This window comes from Dipodomys merriami, unplaced genomic scaffold (genome assembly GCF_024711535.1).
Source record: "Dipodomys merriami isolate MVZ:Mamm:240054 unplaced genomic scaffold, mDipMer1.0.p SCAF_1, whole genome shotgun sequence".
Taxonomy (NCBI): Eukaryota; Metazoa; Chordata; class Mammalia; order Rodentia; family Heteromyidae; genus Dipodomys; species Dipodomys merriami.
Window position 1 is genome coordinate 136,020,538 of NW_027202270.1, and position 22,948 is coordinate 136,043,485.

General features: G+C 40.7%; 1 protein-coding gene across 6 annotated transcripts in view; it reads right to left on the bottom strand.

The window, feature by feature from the left end:
* Syne2 (spectrin repeat containing nuclear envelope protein 2) overlaps positions 1-22,948 on the bottom strand; it is a 310,222-nt gene that overhangs the window by 114,270 nt on the left and 173,004 nt on the right. For all 6 annotated transcript variants that reach the window (XM_070032030.1, XM_070032022.1, XM_070032015.1 and 3 more), the window contains 10 exons: positions 22,502-22,824; positions 20,598-20,742; positions 18,886-19,104; positions 14,523-14,788; positions 11,312-11,480; positions 9,205-9,360; positions 6,295-6,435; positions 5,498-5,680; positions 4,333-4,470; positions 2,409-2,594 (listed from right to left, as the gene is read on the bottom strand). In XM_070032030.1, the coding sequence (XP_069888131.1) occupies positions 2,409-2,594; positions 4,333-4,470; positions 5,498-5,680; positions 6,295-6,435; positions 9,205-9,360; positions 11,312-11,480; positions 14,523-14,788; positions 18,886-19,104; positions 20,598-20,742; positions 22,502-22,824 (1,926 nt within the window). The remainder of the gene's footprint in view (positions 1-2,408; positions 2,595-4,332; positions 4,471-5,497; positions 5,681-6,294; positions 6,436-9,204; positions 9,361-11,311; positions 11,481-14,522; positions 14,789-18,885; positions 19,105-20,597; positions 20,743-22,501; positions 22,825-22,948) is intronic.

Here is a 22,948-nt window from a genome sequence, read left to right on the forward strand (position 1 = left end):
TAGCTATCCAGAAGTTGAGATCTGAGGATCAAGGTTGGAAGCCAGGCCTGGGCAGGAGTCTGTGAGACTCTTATCTCCAATTAACCACCAAAAGCCCAGAGGTGGAGATGTGGCTCAACTGGTAGAGTACCAGATATGATTGGGAAAAAGCTAAAGGACAGAGCCCAGGCAATGAGTTCAAGCCCCAGTCTCAACACACAAAACACACTCCCACACACAAGTATTTCTGTTGACTCTATTCTCATATTAAATCAAAGAAAGTTTGCTACTTATATGTCATAAAAAAAATCAGTGCTACACAGTGTATGGCTTCAAGAAATACGTTCTATTACTAGCACATAATATTACAAAGCATTGCTTATACTTTGTTACGAAAGATAATCTTGGAACCAATTTTCAATTACTCATGAGAACAAAGGTAGTATGCATTCAAGCCAATCTTTTTTTTTTTTTTTTAAATAAACTCTATTATTTACAGAGTCTTTAGATTTATCTCTGGAAGGTGCTTACTTGACTACAAATGGTCTGACACTTAAAAAATTCCCATCAGTATAAGTAAAATGAGAAAGTTACCCTTGAGAAACGAACACACAAGGAGTTGGAAAACCATCAGGATTTCTTATCACCCTCCCTACTAAACTACCCAAGCAAAATGCCTCCAAATTACTTTATAACCTTTTTCAATTTATTTAAACCACAGATCACATGTTAAGTGGTTATTTCTTCTATCCAAGTTCATTTATGTCCACACCCAGCCCAGAACCATAAAGTGAAACTGCTGCAAAAATAAGCAAAAGCAAGTACTGCTATAACAATATGGCTCACACCTGTAATCCTAGCTACTCAGGAAGCTGAGATATGAGGATGGCAGTTGGAAGCCAGTCCAAGAAGAAAAATCTAATAACTTAACTCCGATTTAACCAGTAAAACAAAACAAAAACAAAAACAAGAAGTAGGGGTGTGGCTCAAATGGTAGAATGACAGCTTGGAGCAAAAAAGGTCAAGAGAGAATAGGGGGCCTAAGTATAAGCCCCAAATACAGCATGTATATGCACGCACGTGCACGCATGCATGTGTATGTGTACACACTCACACACAGAATTCTAAGTGAAGCTGCTGTACGAGGTGACTTTAAGTAAAAGCCTTATGACTCCAACAAATCCAAAATGAATTTAAAAAATTGTGGCATCGTGTCACAGCATCTCCTTAGTAAATATTGGCTATGGGTGAATGAAGACTTAGGGGTTACTATTTCAATTCTCTCTTTCCTAATCAATGTTTTACTTACTAATGTCTTTTTGGCAGTACTGGGGATTGAGTTCATGGCTTCAACTTGTTAGGATGCAACTCTGCCACACAAACCACTCCACCAACCCTTCTTGTATCGGTTATTTTTTTAGGTAGGCTCTCATTTGCCAGGTTGGCCCAGACTGTGAGCCTCCTGTTTGTGCTTTCCCTGTTGTGGTGATAGTAGATGCTTTCCATGGTGGCCAGTTAGCGTGCTTCTCCCATAGCTGGAATAACAAGTGTGCGCGTGCCACCACGCCCAGCCACGCCCAGTCACTGGACAAGATAGACTTGCAAAAAAATTATTTTGCCCGGCTAGCCTCCAGTTTCAGTCTCTTTTTACTTCCCAGGTATCTAAGATTATAGGCTTGAGCCACCACACTGATACTAATTCAACAGTATCTGCTCTTTGACAGATAACCATGAGCTTATTTGATAAAGACTTTTCTCTCTCTAGACTGGCCATTTCTGGATGAATTAGGAAGTATGCTTTCTTCTTTGCATTATAGGTTGCAAAGTAAGATAAAACAGAATTCAAGAATAATAAGTGTTATTTATGTGGGTGGGACATAATAAGCAGTATAAGTTTTGTTGTTTTTTTTATGCTCGTGGTGTCCCTGAACTTTTTTTTTTGGTCCATCGTGGGGCCTGAACTCTGGGCCTGGGCGCTGTCGCTCAGCTCTTCAGCTCAAGACTAGTGCTCTACCACTTGAGCTACAGCACCACTTCCAGCTTTTTCTACTTATGTGGTACTGAGGAATCGAACCCAGGGCCTCATGCATGCAAGGCAAGCACTCTACCACTGAGCCACCTTCCCAACCCAGTCCCTGAGCTTTTTTGTTCATGGCTAGTGTTCTGCTACTTGAGCCACAGCTGTGTTTTTTGCTGATTAATTGGAGACAAGAATCTCATAAACTTTTCCTGTCCTGGCTGGCTTTGAATTGCAATCCTCAGATCTCAGCCTTCTGAGTAGCTAGGATTACAAGCATGAGCCATCTTTGCCTATTCTATTTTTTTTATTTTGATAAATATTATTTTCTATGATCAGAGGCACAAAATCACTGCACCTTTGAGTTCCTCCCCATTTGTCTATCATTCACATCTTTGTGGTACAAACTTACATCTGCCATTCGCTGAACATGTGGAAGGCTTTCCATTATCTGCTGTTGTAAAGCTGCTACCTGAGAGCTTAACTCTTGTACGGAATGTATTAAGTCATCTGTTTCAAAAATGACTGACAAGTCTTCTAGATCCATGAGAATTGAATGTAAGCAATTGTGCTTCTGTTCTGAATCTTCCAAAGCCATCTAGATAAGAGAAATATGGACGAGAAAGAAAATGAAACACTGCGCCCTATCACTGCAAAACAAAACCAAGATAATGAAACAAACTGACTAAAATTTAACTCAGAACAGATTTACATTTGTTCACATTTCTGCTCAAGCAGAACTTTAATAAAAATATCTCTAACATTAATATGATTATTTAAAATTGTGTATTAATGGTCCTAGTGGAAGTCAAAGAAAACTCAAACTTAAATCCAATGCTTTTTGCTAACAGCAACTTTTACAATAGCATCAAGAATGTAAAATGCTGTGCAATTAATTTTTTTTTAATTGTATTTTATTTTATTTGAGAACATACTGTACAGAGGGGCTACAATTACATGGGCAGGATAATGCATACATTTCTTACCAAGCATTGCAGCCTCCTCCTTTGTTTACCCTTCACTTCCCTTCCCCGCCTCCCCCCTCCCCCCTGTGCAATTAATTTTATAATAAATGCAAGACCTATATACTGAGAACTATAAAGCATTGCTGAATGAAGCAAAAGAAGACCAAAATTCCAACAGACCTCTATACAGATATAGGTTGATTCTAAGAGTTACAGGAAAACACAAAGAATAAACTTAACCAAATTTGAGTAAGAAGTTATAAAAGTCATGCTATTTGATTTTAAGGTTTACCATTATTATGACAATCATCCAACTGTCATAAAGGCAAAAGATTAGCCACACAGATCAACAGACAGAAGAGAAAACCAGAAACTGACCTACATATATGAATCTAATGAATTTTCAACATGGTGTTAATATGACAATTGTTTTAATAAATGGTGCTGGGACAACTGAGAAAAAACAAAATCTCCATCCTGACTCACACCATATACAACTAACATGAAATGGATCACATACCTAAGAAGTGATACTACCAAATTTCTAGAAAATAGCAGAAAAATATCTTTGTGGGTCTTGAGTTGGGTAAAAATTTCTTACAGCATAAAAGGATAACACAGAAAGGATAAATATTGATAGACTGGATTTCATGCAAGTCAGTAACATCTGCTTTCTGAAAGACACTGATAAAGCTAAGCCACAGACTGTGAGAAAAACTTGTAAATCATGTAGACAGTCATGTAGTTTTTAGAATGTTTTACAAATAACTTACAAATCTAAATTTTTCCTTCCCCCACCCCATAATGGCTGCAGGTTACTTGCAGCCAATATGGCTTCTTCTTCAAGCCAGTAGCAGAGAGAGACTCTCTACTATGAGGGGCTCATCATCAAATACTCGTGATTGATCACACAGCCACAGGATGACCTTGGCCATGTTCCATAACTTCACTGATGACCTGACTATCCCATCAGATTCACATTCCTACTGGTTTTTAAAGGAGAGGATGACAGAGGTGACCAAAGAATAACTGAGCAGGGGGTGAGGGAGGGGAGGCTTGTTAGAATTCTATCAGTCAAATCCATCAACGCCAGCCAGTGCAACATTCTCACTTCACAGATGGGGGAAACTGAGGCCCATGGAAGACACACACAAAATTATCTAAAAAGTCACGACAAGAAACATACAGAACTCTATTCTGGTCTCCAAAATCCCTGACTAAAGCCTGCACCTAGCCTGTGTTTCCTTCCACCTCTTGGTATGAGTAGCCAGCCATAAGGTTGTTTTTCAGAGGAGGAAAAAGCCCATGGTGCTAGTGAGAGAATCCCTTGACCGGAGCTCTCTCATTCACAGAAAACCTCAGAGAGCTTACCTGGAGGGTACTGGCATGGTGACTCAGGGTCTTTGAAGACTCGCAGGGGGCAGGATTGGCCAACAAATGACTAGTATTTTCTATCCAAGCCTCTGTGCTCTTCAAAAGATCACTATATTCCTCCATCTTAATCGTGGCCTGGGAGAGAAATGCAGTACAAACTTAGATGGATTCTGGTTACAGGAGGTGAATGACTCCTGAATGAAGAAGCTAGCTGCTGTCGGTGATATGCCACGCCTTGAAGATCTCGTCCCCATGGCTGACAACACTAGCACTTTGGTTCCAGGCTAACATGCTTCCACAATCCTGACCATGGGGGAAATGTATTAAGTTCTATGGGCCTCAACTAGTCTAGTTCACATTAACTTCTCTCTGGTCATGGCCTGTAGTTCTTCCTGCTCAGGACTTTGCCCTGTGATAGCCCACTTCCTTTAAGACTGGGATCCTATCCTTGATAGATGATACTCAGACCTCACCATACCACAGCAGCATTATTTAGAATGGAGTAGAGGGATTTTGTTCCCAAAGGGCAGCCTTTCCCAAGGCTCACTCCCTGCCTAGATTGCCCATGAATACCTATCTCTGCTCTTCATGTACCTAGTGAATCTCAGCACTTGCCTGGCCTCCAGCAGTGCTCTGACTTTTAGCTTCTTGGTTCTGCTTATCCAATCAGACCTGTATCTCTACTGGAATTCTGTTTTCCTCAGTGCCCATGGGAGCTTACCACACAGCATGAACTTCAGCAAATGTAGCTGGTAATTCAAAGAGAACTGGAGGCCTCTGAATATTTTTTGTGTGTGTGTGTGTATTTTTCTTTTTTTTCAGTCGTGTATGTGTGTGTGTGTGTGTGTGTGTGTGTGTGTGTGTGTGTGTGTTTCTTTTTTTTCAGTCCTGGGGCTGGACTCAGGGCCTGGGCACTACCCCTGAGATCTTCACTTCAAGGCTAATGCTCTACTACTTTTAGCCACAGCTTTACTTCTAGTTTTCTGGTAGCTAGTTGAAAATAAGAGTCTCACAGATTTTCCTGCCTGGGCTGGCTTTGAACTGGAATCCTCAGATCTCAGCCTCCTGAGTAGCTAGGATTACAGGCATAACCCACCAGCGCCCACCTTTGTTTGTTTTTGGTTTCAACCTATCTCTGAACTATCAGCTATTGCAGTCTCACCTTATTTAACTGAGAGGTTCTGGTTTCTGCTCTTTGTGATACTTGCTGATACTGCTGGAAAGGAATCATCAAGTTATCCATCCATTCTTGAGCTTGACCCGGGTCCTGTTCAACAATGTCCTGAACTTCAGAATCCAGCTCATTTAGCTTGGCATGCCAGAGATCCAGCTCATCCCACATTTTCTGGAGAAGGAAATTGTAAGTTGATTTAAGTGAAGATGTCATGGTAGATGACGTAATGACCTTGTTCTTACAAAGTATTTGCATGAGGAAAAGCTACTTAAATAATAACTATTTGTAATCTAAACCCAAAACCACTTTTTCTGAGTTCTTCTACCTGTAACAGGCAGAATCTGTTTCAGGAAAATTAGCTGCAAGGGAACAAAAGACCAGGACATTTTCTAGAGATTAATCACAACAAGTAAGGCCAATACTGTCCTAATTTCACAAAAAGTAATGAGATAAACATTTGGTTTTAAAGCGGGCTATTGAAAACTCTTCCCAATATAAGATCCTTACTGTCCTTTCTGTGGAAACCCTACTTCAGAGACTCTGAGGAGTCAAGCATGTGCCTACCCTGCAAAACTTTGAGACTCATTCTCCAATGTAAACCCTTCTCTCTCAGGCCCTGTGGGTGACTTCTCATCACCAATACTACAGATGTGGCTTAGGGTCTCAGAGATGCAAGTGAGTCTAAAGACCTCACCTTGGGATGATCAATTGAGGGTGGAATGGTGTGTGTGTGTGCAGTAGATCAGAGACTGCAGTTGCTGAGCTGAGTGACAGGAAGGCATTACCTTTTGGATTTCTTGAGCCATCTCCATGTTTTTGCTTTTCTGCTGCAGCAACTTTTCAACAAGCTGGAGCCCATGATTAATGTCCTCTATTTTCCTGCTCATTACGTAGGACGGTGAACTCTTCAAGACTTCACTGCTGATCTGTTAAATGAGAAAAGTCATGCTGGGCTTACCAAGGATTTCTGTTCTCCATCCCCAGGATCAAACAACAAAACCAGTACTTGCATAAACTTGGAAGGTCTGAAGAAAATAATTCCACATCATACCAGCAAATGCATTCATGACAGGGTAGATCACTAGCTATGGAATGGCAATGTGTTTACCTGATCTTTTAAATGCCATCTATACATTAATTAATTTTAAGAAAATACAATTCATACTGGGCGCTGATGGCTTATTCCTGTAATCCTCATTACTCAGGAAACTGAGATCTGAGGATTGAGGTTCAAAGCCAGCCAGGGCAGGAAAGCCTGTAAGATTCATTGCCAATTAATGGCCAGAAACAACTGAAAGTAGAGGTAGGGCTTAACTGGTAGAGTGCTATCCTTGAGCAAAAGAGCTCTACCACTTAAGCCACAGCACCACTTCTGGTTTTTTTCTAGTGGTTTATTGAAGATAAGAGTCTCATGGACTTTCCTGCTCAGGCTGGCTTTGAACAATGATCCTCAGATATCAGGTTCCTGAGTAGCTAGGAATGCAGGTGTGAGCCACTGGTGCCTGGCCTTGTCTGTTTTTAATAAAACCAAACTTATTCTCAAGGCAGCTTAAAAGCAAGATTTCCACCTTAATATTCATTTGCATAAAACAATCTCCTCAAAGTGGAGATTTTCTAAGATGGAGACACTTTAATTTTTCTATATGACTGTTTCTAGTATGTGTTTTCCTTGCAATCAAAAATCTAGCTGCTCATGGTAGAATATCAGCCTTGAGCAAAGAAGAAATCTAGCTGCAGGCAATGTAATTTTTTTTATCTAGGTGATTTCCTTAAGAAAATTACTTGTGCTAGGAAAGACAATAAATGAATGGTGAATGTCTCATGTTCCTAAATGCCTGATTCATTTCTGTTCTTGTTTTCTGAAGCTGTGACGATAAGGCAATGTCCAAGTAGCCAACAAATTACCAACTAATATTATATGCTTTTGCCTAATACTTTAATCTGCACCACATTAATATGACCAATGAGACTAAAACTATCCCATGAAGGCAAGTATACAGATGCAGAAAATGAAACCCAGGCTAAATGACATGTAGAGGTCACACAAGGTTGTGGCTAGACTTTCCAAAAAGTCTTCAAATCTCCAGACTCTATCCCAGGCTCTATTCACCACTGGCAGCTAATACGTTTGGAATCAGGTTTTTATTCCACAGAGTATACTATAATCATGATTATTACTTTTAAAACTCTTATTTTGATTCTATATGATTTTATTCCTTCTGGCTATGTAACAAATGATCACAAAAGGAAGTTGTCTGATATTTTTGGAAAGTATTCTCCTGGAAGAAACATACTATTTAGATACATGGCAAATGTGACATGATACAGGAAATAAGGAACTCGGAATAATTCACAAGTTAACAAAGCTTCAATTTTTTTTTTGTTTGGTTTTTGCCAGTACTAAGGCTTGAAACTCAAGGTCACCTACTCTCTCTTGGCTATTTCTGTTCAAGGCTAGAGCTCAACCATTTAAGCTATACCTCCATTTTGGCTTTTTGCTAGTTAGTTAGAAGTAAGAGTCTTATGGGCTTTTTTTGCCTATGCTTGCTTTGAATTTCGGTGTTCTGAGTACCTAGGCTTGTAGGCATGAGCCACAGCACCCTGCTTAATCTTGAATTTCAAAGACTGATTTTTATTTTATTAACTTACTTTGTAGGGATTTTTACATAAAATACTCATGAGAATAACCTTTCATTTCTCTAAAAACATTTCTCTGTCTCTTAAAATAAAACCAATAGTAGATAATCCTCATGAAAGTATCTAACAGGTTATCTTGTACATTAAACCAAAGCGATTTTTTATAAACAGGTATTAGGAAGTTACATACTTTTTACTGGGGTTCCATTTTTCCTCAGAAAACCTGTCCATGTTGCTAAGCTACTATGTCTCTGGTCCTATAAGACCTTCTACCATGTCACTGAAACGGGCCACACAGATATAAACATTTGTCTATGTGTACTTATGAACGTTTTAGTAACACCATCATCGGGCAGGTACTATATGCTAAGTACTATTCCGAATGTGCTATTTGTTAAACACTATTCCCAATGAGTTGTATATTTTTTTATTCTTACTACCCTTTGATGTCATTTCAAAGAGTTTTGGGGGGAATACATTTTTTTTTTTTTTTGGTCCAGTCGTGGGGCCTGAACTCTGGGCCTGGGCACTGTCCCTCAGCTATTCAGCTCAAGGCTAGCGCTCTACCACTTGAGCTACAGCACCACTTCCGGCTTTTTTCTTTTTGCTTATGTGGTGCTGAGGAATTGAACCCAGGACCTCAGGCATGCAAGGCAAGCGCTCTACCACTGAGCCAACTTCCCAGCCCCTAGGGGGAATACATTTTTAAGTCCAAGTATTATTAACTTCTAAAGCTTTTAAGCAGTTGTACAGTAAATGACAATAAGACAACAAAAAGCCAAGTAAACTACGTAAACTACTGTTAAACACAAAAGAAAAACTAAGCACCTCCACCAAAAAAAACTACAAATGATCTAATATTCTGTTATCGAGACTCCTTCTTTCAAGCATCTTCCCCTCTGTATTCAATACACAAACTGTTCATTTTAACCAAATTTGATCACAACCAGCTGGAGCTGAAATCAGGGTAGTTGAAAATGTGACATGAAAGCGTATTTTTCTCCTGTGTAATCATCTGGCCCGATCAGCACTAACCTGCATTCATACATTAGTATTACCTTCTCATCCAGGTCTTCGAGAGCTTTTCTGCACTCCTCCACTTGGGAATCCATCTCTGCAGGGACTATGGTGTACATTTCAGAATACTTGATTCGCAGCTTTTCCATAATGTTCTCCAAAGACAGCTTCCCTCTCTTAAGAATGCTCTGAAGCTCCTAAAAAAAATATCCAAAGACTTTCAACGCTCCTAGTACTGGAGGTAAGGAGGGGAAGTTTTGCTCTAAAAAGCCAGAGCAGCTTTCCAGCCTCAAGATTTAAGTGAGCAAACTTTGAATGACACAAGCTGAGAGAGCTCAGCCTGGTCAGATGATGCCTCCTAATTTGTAAGAATTAAAACTTGATATCTCTTCATAGTGTCAGATCATTGTGGCAAAAAGATATTACAACATCACCTGCTTCTAAAGTGCCTCTAGTATTTAACTGGATCTCACTTGCAGTCCTGATCTAAAAGGCTACAAGTAGCAAAAGTTTCAAAGAAGTTCTTTTGCTGTTGTTATTAATTGTTGCGATTTTTACTTCCTACATTATCATCACAATGAGTCAAGGCTACTAAAAGCCCCCAGCTTGAAGGAAAAGTGTCTGTTTCATGTAATTAGACAGCTCAGCAGAGCCCCAATTCTTTCTAAAAGGGAGGGTTCCAGTTCCACCCAAAGAATGCCCGCTAGAGGAGATAAAAGAAGCCAGAACAAATAGTCCATTGGTTGTGGCCTAGAAACAAAATCCAATCTCTGTTCTCCTGCAGTAATTACAAAGGAGAAACTCATTTGTTTAGGACTTTCCCAAAGATCAAGTGGAAAAATACTTCTTGACTTCACTCTGGCTTTTGGGTTGTTTAGTTTTTACAGTTACTGCTGAGTACCACTGTTTTTGCTGTGAGGCAGTGAATCAGAGCCCTGAAGGATGGTTCTAATTTAACCAGTCTTGTTCTTCATTCTCAGCAGTGGGGGGTTAAAGAGTAGTGACATCTGGACACAGGTGGGCTGGAGGTCTGGGTATCTGAGCTACAGAGACATCTGTCCCATAAAGAATGGTTCCAGGAGTGCAGAGAGTAAGTTCCCTAGTTCCCTTCTCCCCTTCTCCCTCCCCCCCCCCCTCTCTCTTTTTCTGCTGATCCTGAGACTTGAACTCAAGAGTCTGGATTCTGTCCCTGAGCTTTTGTGCTCAAGGCTAACAATCTACCACTTGAGTCACAGCTCCACTTGGACTTTTTTTTTTGTAGTTAACTGGAGATTAGTCTCATAGATTTTCTTGTCCAGGCTGGCTTCACACCCTGATCTTCCTATCTCAGTCTCCTAAGTAGACAGGATTACAAGTGTGAGCCACCAGCACACAGCTATTTTCTTTTTCTTTAGGCAATACTGGGGTTTGAACTCAAGGCCTCATGCTTGCTAAGCAGATGCTTTACCAATTAAACTCCTTTGCTCCATCCCTCCCTTCCCCCTCACCACTCTTTTTAGTACTTGGAACTAATCGCAGGACCTCCCACTTTCTAGACAGGTGCTCTACCACTTGAGCCAAGCCTCAGCCCTTTTTGCTTTGTTTTTTTCCAGATAGGGTCTCTCTTGATTTTTGCCCTTGTCAGCCCGGGCTTGGATCCCTTACCCATGCTTCCTGAGCAGCTGGGATTACAGTCATGGATCACACACCCAAGTTCCCTTTTTAAGCATTAATGCCCACAAGTTCTGGTTTATAATGGCTTGTCACTTGAATAAACTTCCGAAAATCCCATTTGATTGTCACTACTGGATGGCAGTAAGAGGTCATTCTGAAGACAGGAGTTCCCCTGAGTTCTCTGACTTTGACAGAGGCACAGCGTCACTTACTTTCTAGGAAGGGAGTGAGGAGTGGTGTCTCCCATGCTATCCAAAAGTGGTGCGAGGCCCCTACCCACCAAACATGCTTCAAAGATGGTCTCGTCTCTGCTCTCAACTGTTCTCTACTCTCCACCCACCCTCCTCTTCTCCCCTACCTCTCCCCACACCATCCAGAGGGCCTCTGCCTGCGCCTTCCTCTTCTTCGTCTCCACGTTCCCTCTGCCCCCAAATACTTTAAATATGAGGCAGGGTACCAGTGCCAGCCACATTCTCGCATTCTTGCCTCACTCACCTCTACTTGTTCTGGCCTTTCTGGATGGTCTACGGGTGCCATGTTTTGGAAAGAAGCTGTAATCTGTTGAAATAAACTCTTCAAAGCAATTATTTCCCTTGCGAAGGACTGTCTTTCTTGGATTTCAGTCTGTACCAATTCCTTGTTTTGTAGAACTTTCTGTAAAAGTCTAAAATACAGCATCAAAATGTAATTGTCGGGAGAATAAAGCAAGGGCGGACAGTGTTCAGGAAGTGTTGCATTCATAACCTGACTTAGGGAATTGAAATCCCTGAGTACAATTACATAATAATAATAATAAAATAAATAATTGTCTTGCTCCCCTGTGAAATACTCTCATTTGCACAATTATCAAAAGGTCTACAGAGCTCACAAAAAGATGATTTTCCCCTGAGAGAAAAATATTACTTTTTCATGATTTTACATATGACATATGCAATCAGCAGTTCCTATAATTCCATCAAACACTTCTCCAAATTTAAACCTAACCCCCCTCTTTCACACCTGACATTCGAATCATCATCTCTGTCCTCTGGATTGTTCCATGTAGTCCTTGATCTCAAATGGAAGAGGTGTGCTTGGAGTCAATGGGAGGCTCTAGCTTTTTTCTCTGCCACTGACCCCATTTGTTATGGATATAACATATCAAACAGTGGTAATGGGAAAGGTGTATAAAAATCTTTCCAAGAACTATTTGCTATCTGTGATGTAATATAATAAGAAATGTGTATATATGTGTATTTCTTATACCACACACACACACACACACACACACACACACACACACACACACACACACACACACACACACACACACACACACACACACACACACACACACACACACACCCTATGTATGTGTACACACACACAGACATACACACACAGAGTCTCTGCCCTGGTGGATGAGCCAGAACTCCTAAGGCTCATATAGGAAGGGGTGCAAGGAGAATTGCTTTAATGTTATCCTGCTGCCCTGGTTCCTGACATAGAACTCTATGGACCTTTGTCATTTCCTGAATGATAAGATCATCTGTTCTAACAAAGTGGCTCATAGTAGGCTCCTCAAAAGCATCAGAATGAGGACTGGTTGCCAAGGGAGACAGCCAGGTGACTAGACTGGCATTCTACCACTTGAACCATGCCTCTAGCCCTTTATTGTATCTTTTTCCCCCTTATTGTATCTTTTATTAATAAGCCAGTGTATGTGTTTCTGTGAGCCACTCTAGCAAATTAACCGAACCCAGCAGCCATTTGTTGTGAAATATAGGTAACAATTTGCAACCTGGGACTGAGGGTGGCCTGTGGGACTAAGCCCTCAAAATGTGGAAGCTAAGCTATCTCTTGATGGTATCAGAAATGAATTACCAAAATCCCAGCTGGAGAACTACTTGACCTCTACTCCGTGAGAGTTTAGTCAATGTGCTAGAAAGAAAACAAGTTTTTTCTTCAGAGCATTTCTAGCCATAGAACTATTAAGTCTATTGACTCAACCTTTCTACTTCTTGTTGTCTTTCTCAATCACTTCATCACATATGGAAATAAGAGATTGGACATAAGAATAAATCTCATAAACAGAACATAATTACATATAAAGGTTTTTTTTTACTTTTACTAGTACAAGGGCTTGCTCTCAGCCTCTTATGCTCTCAATTGCCCTTTTCTCTCAAGGCTGGAGCTCTACCACTTGAATCATACCTCCACCTTTGGCTTTTTGCTGGTTAATTGGAGATAAAGAGCCTCATAGTTCAGTCTTTTCTGCATCGACTAGCTTTGACACAGAATTCTCAGGCCTCAACCTGAGTAGCTAGGATTTATAGACATAAGCCACATATGACAGAATACTATAGATTTTGTTTTTCCAGTCCTGGGGCTTGAACTCAGGGCCTGGGCATTCACTGTCCCTGAGCTTCTTTTGCTCAAGGCTAGTACTTTACCACTTGAGCAACAGCATCACTTCCAGCCTTTTCTGTTTATGTGGTACTGAGGAACAGAACCTGGGCCTTCATGCATGCTAGGCAAGCACTCTACCACTGAGCCACATTCTCAGTCCTATAGAGACATTCTTTTTTTTTGGGGGGGGGTTCCGGTCGTGGGGCCTGAACTCTGGGCCTGGGCACTGTTCCTCAGCTCTTCAGCTCAAGACTAGCACTCTACCACTTGAGCCACAGCGCCACTTCCGGCTTTTTTCTTTTTGCTTATATGGTGCTGAGGAATTGAACCCAGGGCCTCAGGCATGCAAGGCAAGCGCTCTACCACTGAGCCACCTTCCCAGCCTTATAGAGATATTCTTAAATTAACATTTAATGGCATAAATAAAAGACAAGATATACTGATCAAGTGTTCATATCACAAAAAGCAGTGTACTATAATCCCAATTTAGTTAAAATTGTAGTAAAATATGAGAAAAGACATATCAATGATGGTTAAATAGAGATTCAAAGTGGATTTTTATATTAACTTTATACTTTTCCCCATTTTTAAAAATTTCCTGTAATTACAAGCAGTCCTAAAATAAATAGGTGAATATCTGAAACAAAAAGAAATGACACTTAGGAATATCAAGATGAAAAATGCATACTTGTTTTATTTATAATTATTAATTTTTCTGGCTCTTTTTTTTTTTTTTTGGTCAGTCGTGGGGTTTGAACTCTGGGCCTGGGTGCTGTCCCTGCACTCTTCAGCTCAAGGCAAGCGCTCTACCACTTGAGCCACAGCACTACTTCCGGTTTTCTAGTGGTTTAGTGGAGATAAGAGTCTCATGGACTTTCCTGCCCCAGCTGGCTTTGAACCAGGATCCTCAGATCTCAGCCTCTTGAGTAGCTAGGATTACATGCATGAGTGCCTGGCTTCTTTTTTTGTTTTTTTACTCAATTCTGTAGTATCGTTATTATTCTAAGCTTTTTGTGTGTGTGCTAGTCCTGAGGCCTAAACTCAGGGCCTGGGCACTGTCCCTGAGCTCTTTTGTGCTCAAGGCTAGCACTCAAGCCACAGTTCTACTTCTGGCTTTTTAATGGTTAATTGGAGATAAGAGTCTCACAGACTTTCCTATCTGGTCTGGCTTCAAACTGCAGTCCTCAGATCTCAGCCTCCTGAGTAGCTAGGAGCCACAAGTGCCTGGCTCTAAATTTTCTTTTAGTAAATCTGATAATTTCTAAATTGTGAGTGGAAACTGTCAAATACAATCTCAATACTTCTTCATAAATCTTACCTGTCACACCGTTCTTGCATAGACAAAATCTCTTGAAGGGCTGGGGTAGTTTCCACGGCCTCTGGGCCTTCTGGAACATTCTGGATATTCTTTATGCGCTGAAGAAGTAGGCTCAGTAATAGTTGCTGCTTCTCCACGCTCTCTTCGTACTGACACAGAGAATGCAGCAGCTCAGAAAGCTCCTCAGTGGTAACTGCCTCTTTTATTCTGGAAATTTCTGGGAGTTCTTCTGAAAGATTGTCTAAAATAATTGCTTCTCGTTCAATCTAGTTCAATAAATAAATGAAGGAGGGCCAGAGAGGGAGGCCAGAGTAGGAGTGTGAAAGAGAAATGGAAGAGGGAGAGAGAACAAAAATGAGTGAAATACATGCTTATCATTTAGAACCTGAAACTTACCTGTTGGCAGCCATAATTTTTGTGTTTGCTCACACTTTAAAGGTTTCAAATGCCAGACACTAGTGTGTTCTCTTGCAGCTGAGAATATTAGCCACCATCATTAGAGCCCCACAGCCCCTCCCAGTGACTGCTGATGCAGACATGTGATTAAATTGAGGTGTGCTGTCATGGTCTGAGCAAGGCTATTGGATTATTCACCATGATTTATTCTCCCCTCTGGATTTCTGTTGGAGAAAGCAGCATTCATAGGACGCATACATGAGGTAGTTCGAATGAATGCTCCCGAACTGCTTCTAGTATTAGAGATGGGGTGGCCACTCCTGGTTACAGAAAGTTTTCTACAGGTTTCTTTCCCTTCAATTCCAATCCGTGCTTACTCTGAAACTAAGCCAGGGACATCCTTACCAACCTGAAACCTACCAAAGGGAAAGTAGCTGAATTAGTGTACCAACTGCATAGGCATCAACCACTGTTATCAACCACTGCAGAACCCAGAAATATATAGAACTTAATACAACACAGATCTAGACATTAGGAATTCTACCAGTCTGCTGGGCGTTGGTGGCTCACACCTGTAATCCTCGCTACTCAGGAGGCTGAGACCTGAGGATTGCAGTTTGAAGCCAGCCTGGCAACAAAGTCCATGAGACTCATCTCCAGTTAACTACCAGAAAACCAGGAATGGCGCTGTGGCTCAAAAAGAGATCAGGGGCAGCACCCAGGCCCCAAGTTCAAGTCCTGTGACCGACAAAGAAGAAAAAATAATAATTCTACCATCCTGACCAGGTGCTAGCAGCTCATGTCTGTAATCCTAGCTAATCAGGGGGCTGAGGTCTGAGGATCTGGGTTAGAAGACAGGCTAGGCAGAGAAATTCAAACCTGAGAGACTCCTCCAATTAACTAGCTTAAAACAGGAAGTAGAACTATGGCTCAAGTGGTAGAGTACCAGCCTTGAGAGAAAAATGCTAAGTGAGAGTTCAAGGCCCTGGGTTCAAGTTCCAGTATTGGTACATGAGTGTACGTGTGTTCATATGCACGCACGCACAGAGTTTATCAGCCTTAAACTCAGAGTAGAGACAGAAAAAAATCTCTCGATCAGGTAATTCTTCTGCCCATCTTCAAATCCTTTGAAGCTCCCCTCAACTCAGTTTAGTCATCCGCATCCCCTGTTTTCTACTGTACGTTGAGACAGTCAGGCACCTGGCCATGTGGACATAACCGAGTACCTCTCCAGGTGACTACACTTATGATACTGACTGAAATGATGAGCAAGACCCTCGAAGTTCAATTAGATGTGACAGAGGGTGAGAAAGCAAAATCCTATGAAAATTCAGGAGCCAGGGCATTACATTCCCAAACACCCAAGGATAGGAGGAATGCCAGAGATTGTCTTCTAAGGCCAAGATCAAGTTGTTTAATGTTTTAACTCTACCACTAAAAAAAAGATAAGAAGTACTGATATGAGCAGAGGAAAAGAAAAGAATCTCAAATGCATTCCCCTTAGTGAAGAGAAACCAGAGACTACAACCCCCATTTTTTGTGTGTTAGCCAATTTTTTTTTAATTTAATTTTATTTTATTTGTGAACATACTGTACAGAGGAGTTACAATTACATGGGCAGGATAACGCGTACATTTCTTACCAAGCATTGCAGCCTCCTCCTGTGTTTACCCTTCACATCCCTTCCCAGCCTCCCCCCTCCCCCCCAACCCCAATCCTTCTCCTTCCCCCCCTTTCCCCCCCCCACCGACGTTGTAAAGCTTGTTTTGGACATGACAACTTGTACTTCTCATTGTTGCAACAGCCAATTTTTGTCAAATGTTTGTTTGAATGTTTTAAACCAATGGGGTCGGAATTAATAAGATAACGATTGCCAATAGCGATACAGCAATATTGTGATAAGATAACTTAGAACCTGGATTTGCATTTGAATAACTGTCCTTCATAAATATTTACTAAAAACAAGACAGACTTACTGTTCAGTCTCTAAGTGAGACTCTTGTGGCATTAGTTTTTTAAAAATCGCTTAATGATCATTTTCCCCATCTGCCAAACAGTAATTATATTTACTTAGTAAGTCCAAGGCAAGGAGTCAATGAGATCATGTGAGAACTTGTTTACCACAGTGCAGGGGCTCAGTAAGTGGTGCCATTATGGACAGGAGAGAAAGTGGTATTTGTAGCCCCACACAAAGTATAATTTATAAAATTCCTTGAGATTTGGAGATTCAAGAGATTATTCACTGTTCAAGCTCCACTAGCACCCTTGGATCATTTTTAGGAATATCAAGTTCTAAGCATCTCAGTCCCAAAGCATGTGTGCTTTCTCTCCAATTAAGTAATGATGCATTACATTTCCATCTAAGGTAAACTCAGCAGAAACTTTGAAACCCAATAGGAGACAAGTTTTCATTTAAAGTTATGGTGTGTAGCTCACATATACCTGGCCCTCTGGAAAGATCAGAGAGGAAGATAATTTCACATGATTTCCTATTTTCTTTCTGAATATATGTGATGCCTAAGTCCTAAGCCATGAATCAAGTGCTGGACATTGCCCAATTTTCAGAAAGAACACTGCATCTTATACTTTTAAGTTCATGCTTAACAATGATAGCTAATTCTCATAGCTAACAAATGTAGTTAATTTCAAAATTAGTTGTTTATTATGTCCATTACTTAGTTCTAACCTTGAGGGTAATACATACATGAGACAGTTATTTTTAAGAGGCGTTATCATCACAATAAAGATTTTAAGGCTCAAATCCGAAAGTAGCCACCTATCTGACACCTACTCTCCAAAGCACTATTACGAAAGAAACTGAATACTGTTTTAATACTTAAGTGATTTAGCTTTGGCTTAGAATGTATTATGTAATTCTTTTGACACAAAGAAATAATGCATTTGTTAAGCAGATGTTACTCTAACTTTAAAGCTCCATAAACTGAGACCAAATGGCTGGTAGAAGGCAGTTCAGGAAAGAAATGAGCAAGTATTGAACAACTATCTAGGCCTGGTATTTTTTTCACATGTTGTCCCTAGCATGCAACTTTGAGGAAAAATGATGCTGTTCCTACATCTGCAGTTGCAGAAGCGGACGTGTGGGAGCTTGGGCTAGGCTAACACTAGAGAAGCTGAGACTCTGGCTCAAGGTCACACAGCTAGGGCTGTGAACACAGGTGAGTCTGACTTAGAACTTAAGAAAGGTCTCCCTGGTCTCCCACAGGAGCACACATCAGGGTTAGAGCTTTATCACACAGAATCTTCTGGTTGGTTAATCTATCCTCAGATGGAGGGAGTAAATTCCATACATGCATACCTATGAATATTAAACATATTTGATTGTCTTGGAAACATTGATCCAGCTGTCTTTACCTATGAAAATAGAGATAATGAGTTGTTTTTTAAAAATGTCAGTTCTGGGGATTGAACTCAAGACCTGTTCACTGTCATTAAACATTTTTGCTCAAGGCTAGTGCTCTAACTCTTGAGCCATAACTGTACTGCTGGCTTTTCAGTAGAGATAAGAGTTTCATAACTTTCCTGTCTAGGCTGGTTTGGAACTGTGATATTAAGATCTCAGCTTCCAGAGTTGCTAGGATTAAAGGCATGAGCCACCATCCAACAAAATATGGATGACATATATTTCCCCTTTCATGGCTATTAGGGAAAAGAGAATGAATTCTCTAATACTTCAACTATCATTTTATTCAATCATAGAGTTTCTGCACACATGCAGAAAACTGAGGCTAACGGGGAAAACAGGTAGCTAGCCACACAAGTTTAGCACAGAACACAGCTGCGCCCGAATGACCGCTACATAAGACCTGGCCTCTGTAAGCAATGTGTGTGCACTGTTCACAAGTGATCGGTTGTAGATTTGTTTCATATAGGAACAAAGTTATAAACCAAATGCAACAAGCCTTGTCTGGGAACCACAGGGTTTGAGTGAGGATAATGAAGTACTCACTTCCTTACTGATGAATTTCCACTCCTGCTTCAGTTCTTCACTCCACCTCTCCCATGCCCTGGCAGCTTCCAGCAAACTCAGCCAATCGTCCCACAGGGCTGATGCTCCTCCGAGTACTCGCACAGCACCGCTTTCCGTGCACCTGCACCCCAACTGTCTAACCACCTGCCGAAGTTTCACCAGCTCCTCTTTGGTTCCAATGAGACTTGACACCAAGGCCTTAAGAAAGGAAGAAAGGAAAGAAAGGGAGAAAAGAATATAGAGTCTCTGATCTGGCCCATAATCCCAGCTACTCAGGAGGCTGAGATCTGAGAACTGTGGTTCTAAGTGAATCAGGGCAGGAAGTTCTGTGAGATTCTTATCTCCAATTAACCACCAAAAAGCGGAGCTGTCGCTCAAGTAGTAGAGTGCCAGCCTTGAGTAGAAAAGCTAAGAGATGGCATTCAAGCCCTGAGTTCAAGCCCCAGAAATGAGGGGAAAAATTAAAATAGTAAGAGTGTCTCTGATTTATTCTGGAACTTAAAAAATATATTAAATTTGAGACATTAAATGATTTTCATCCTCTACAAGTATTCCATGATCCATTCCTCATTCATCTGTAAGTCAATTTGAGCCAGATGAGAATTATCTATGCATTAAATTCTTCATGTATTTGGGACTGAAGGGAAAAATACTGACCCAGAAACTAAATTTTCTAATAAGACTATATTATCAAATGTAAATATTCTTCAAGTACATTTTGTGACATTTTACTAGGTAGTTCATCTGTACAATATCAACTATATCAACTACCATACAACATTTAGGATTGTTTTGTTTGCTTAGCTCCTATTTTAATTTCTTGTGGATAGTAAGTACATTTGATTTTGAATGTCTCATCTAAACCCTAATAACATGCCAGGTGTGATGATGCATGCCTGTAATCCAAGTACTTTGGCAGTTAAGACAAGAGGATCACAAGTTTGAGGCTAGCCTTGGATACATGAGAAACTCTGTCTCAAAGAATAAATCTATAAGTAATAAAACAGGATAAATTTGATTTAATATTTATTATGAATTTTATTGCAATACTATGGTCCCATAGATTCAAATAGAAGAAGGAAACAAAACTCAAATTGGTAGGTGGGCTAGGGATGTAGTTAGTGACAGGGTGCTTGCCTATCATGTGTGAGGCCCTCGGTTCAAACTCCAACACTGCAAAAATAAATAAAGAAGGGATGGAAAAGCCGGGCGCTGGTGGCTCACGCCTGTAATCCTAGCTACTCAGGAAGTTGAGATCTGAGGATCACGGTTCAAAGCTAGCCCATGCAGGAAACTCCGTGAGACTCATCTCCAACAAGCCACCAGAAAACTGGAAGTGGTACTGTGGCTCAAGTGGTAGCGTGCTCGCCTTGAGCTGAAAAGCTGAGGGAGAGCACCCAGGCCCGGAGTTCAAGCCCCACGACAAAAAAAAAAAAGGATGGAAAGAAATTCAGAGCTGTGGACACCAACACTGTCCCTGCAAATGCTGGGGAAGGAAAGGCTTAGACAAGCTACAAGACGCTGTTAGGGGAGTGTGGAGTTGCGAATCCAGAGCTGTGGCTTTGCCCACCCACCCTCCCATCAAACCCCTGTGTGGACTAAGTGACTTTTCTGGGTGTTTAAAGACTTCCCACCTCCTCTGCTGCCTCTACTTGCCTGTTGTACAGACTGACAGTCACAGTTACCGTTACCTTGCTCTGTTCCAAAAGAGCTAAGGCTTCCTTGTAGGAGCCGGGCAACAGGGCCATGGACTGCCCCAGAGTGGTCTCCGCCTTCCTGAGGTTAGTGTGCAGCTCCTCCTTCATTTTTTGGTAGCATCTGTAATTCTCCAGACACCTGATGAGGCAGTTAGTAGAATAGGACACTGAGTTTTGTGGGATACCAATAAATGCTGAACTTTCCAGAATCAATTCTCCTTCACTTAACTCTTTCAAAAGGATATGATTCACTTTCTTTTTATTATTTCTTTTCTCCCTCTGTAAAGCATTTCTACATTGTTGTGGACTATCTCCAAGGAGAACTGTGAATGGCTTCCAGTGTGAATTTGAACCGGCAGACAGAATGGACCTCAAAACACAAAATTAGAGGGGTTTTCCTTTCTTTTTTTTTTTTTTTAAATGAAGTCTCTTTATTAAAGCAAACTGCACGTTTAAGCATTACTAATGAGCTATATCCATGGATTTACAATGCACATAACTACAAAGGACTGGTCCTTAAAATATAAAAGAAATTCCTAAGAAACAATAAGGAAAAGGCTTGAAGAGGCATTTCACAGAAAAGGAAATATGAATGACCAATGAACATCTTACAAAGGATCTTACAAAGGATCAAACTCAGCAGCAGCAACAAGATGCGAACTGAAACTACTTCTCCCTCCATATCTAGTATAGACAAAGATGTGAGACAACTCAAACACTTGCCAGGGGCTAGTAAAAGTGGAAACTGATAAAATTGTTTGGCACTAAAAATTTAAGATTTGCAAACCTCTGGACCTGGGAAGTTACACTCTTATATACTCAAGGGAAGGTCTTCCATGTAAAAATGCTCCCTGGAGCAGTTTATAATACAAACGTCCATCAATAGTGAGGTGCATGAATGTTACTAAAGACAAGATGCAGAAACTTCAGAGTCATAATGATGACTTCAAAAAATGCAAGTTTTAAAATGCATCACTACGTATGGGTCAACTACAAATTGTGAAAACTACTGGGTATGGTAGTATATGCCTATAATCCCAGCATTTAGGAGGCTGAGGTAGGAGGATCATGAATTCAAGGTCAGCCTTAGCAACATAATAAGACCATGTTTTAAAAAGAAAAAAGATCATGAAAACAAGACATAAAAACACATAAAAAAAAAAGTACAATGAAACTGGTTGCCAATGGCTAAAAGTGAAGCTATGGTTCAAGTGACAAAGCACTAATAATTGAGCAAAAAAGCTCAGAGGCAGCACCAAGACCCTGAGTTCAAGCCTCAGGACTGGCACCAAAAAAAAAGGCCAAAAATGATAAATGTAAGATTTAGCATAGTGGTTATTCTGAGTCAAAAGAGAAGAAGAACATAAGAGAATTTAAACGAATCAAGCAGGGCACTAGTAGATCGTGCCTGTAATCCTAGCTACTAGAGGGAGGCTGAGACTTGAGAATCAGTTTTGAAGCCAGCCTGGGCAGAAAAGTTCATGAGATAATAATCTCAAATTAACCAGCAAAAAGTTGGAAGTGGAGCTGTTGCTCAAGTGATAGAGCACCAGGCTTAAGTAAAAAAGCTAAGAGACAGTGCTCAAGTCCTGAGTTCAAGTCCCAGTACTGGTACTCACACACATACAAAATTGTGTTTAACTTTGAAACTTTGAGTACAAAGATGTTTGTTTTATTATCATTTATACTATATACATACTTCTATAAGTATTAAATTGTATGTACCCATTATTAAATAAACTTTAATACAATGCAATATTTAGCATGCTTTTTTCAGTGATTTTTTTTTTTTTACTTTTCCATATTGTCCAAATTATCTGCTAACAACAGAGAAAACCCTAGAGCGTCTGATCTTAAAGCATAATAAACACGAACAGTTCTTTAGAAATAAAACCTACCTTTCCATTTCAGCTTCCTGCATTTCACCTGCCACCTTCAAGGCCGAGCTCTTTGAAACTAGTTCTTGTATAGCTTCCTGGAGCTGCAGTTTGGCCTCTGGGCTGGATACAGTCCCCAGTTTCTCAGCGAGGTCTTGGACATGCGCAACTGTGGATTCCAACTCCTTTTGTTTCCTGTGAAGCAGCTCCAGCGAGGCCTCCGGGTCACAGAGGTCTACTCTTGGAGCTGTGATGATGGAATGAAGGGAGGCGATGGTCTCTAGGGCCCTGGTGACTGCTTCATTGTAGCGTTCTGTGTTCTCATGTGCATCATCCAAGACATGCTGGCAAACAGGAGATCATATGTTACAACAAAATTGTCAAACTTCCAGGATTTTTGTCATTCTTGAATTTTGATCATGTAGTCATAGAATCTCTGAGACTTAGAAGAATTAGCTTTTATACTTT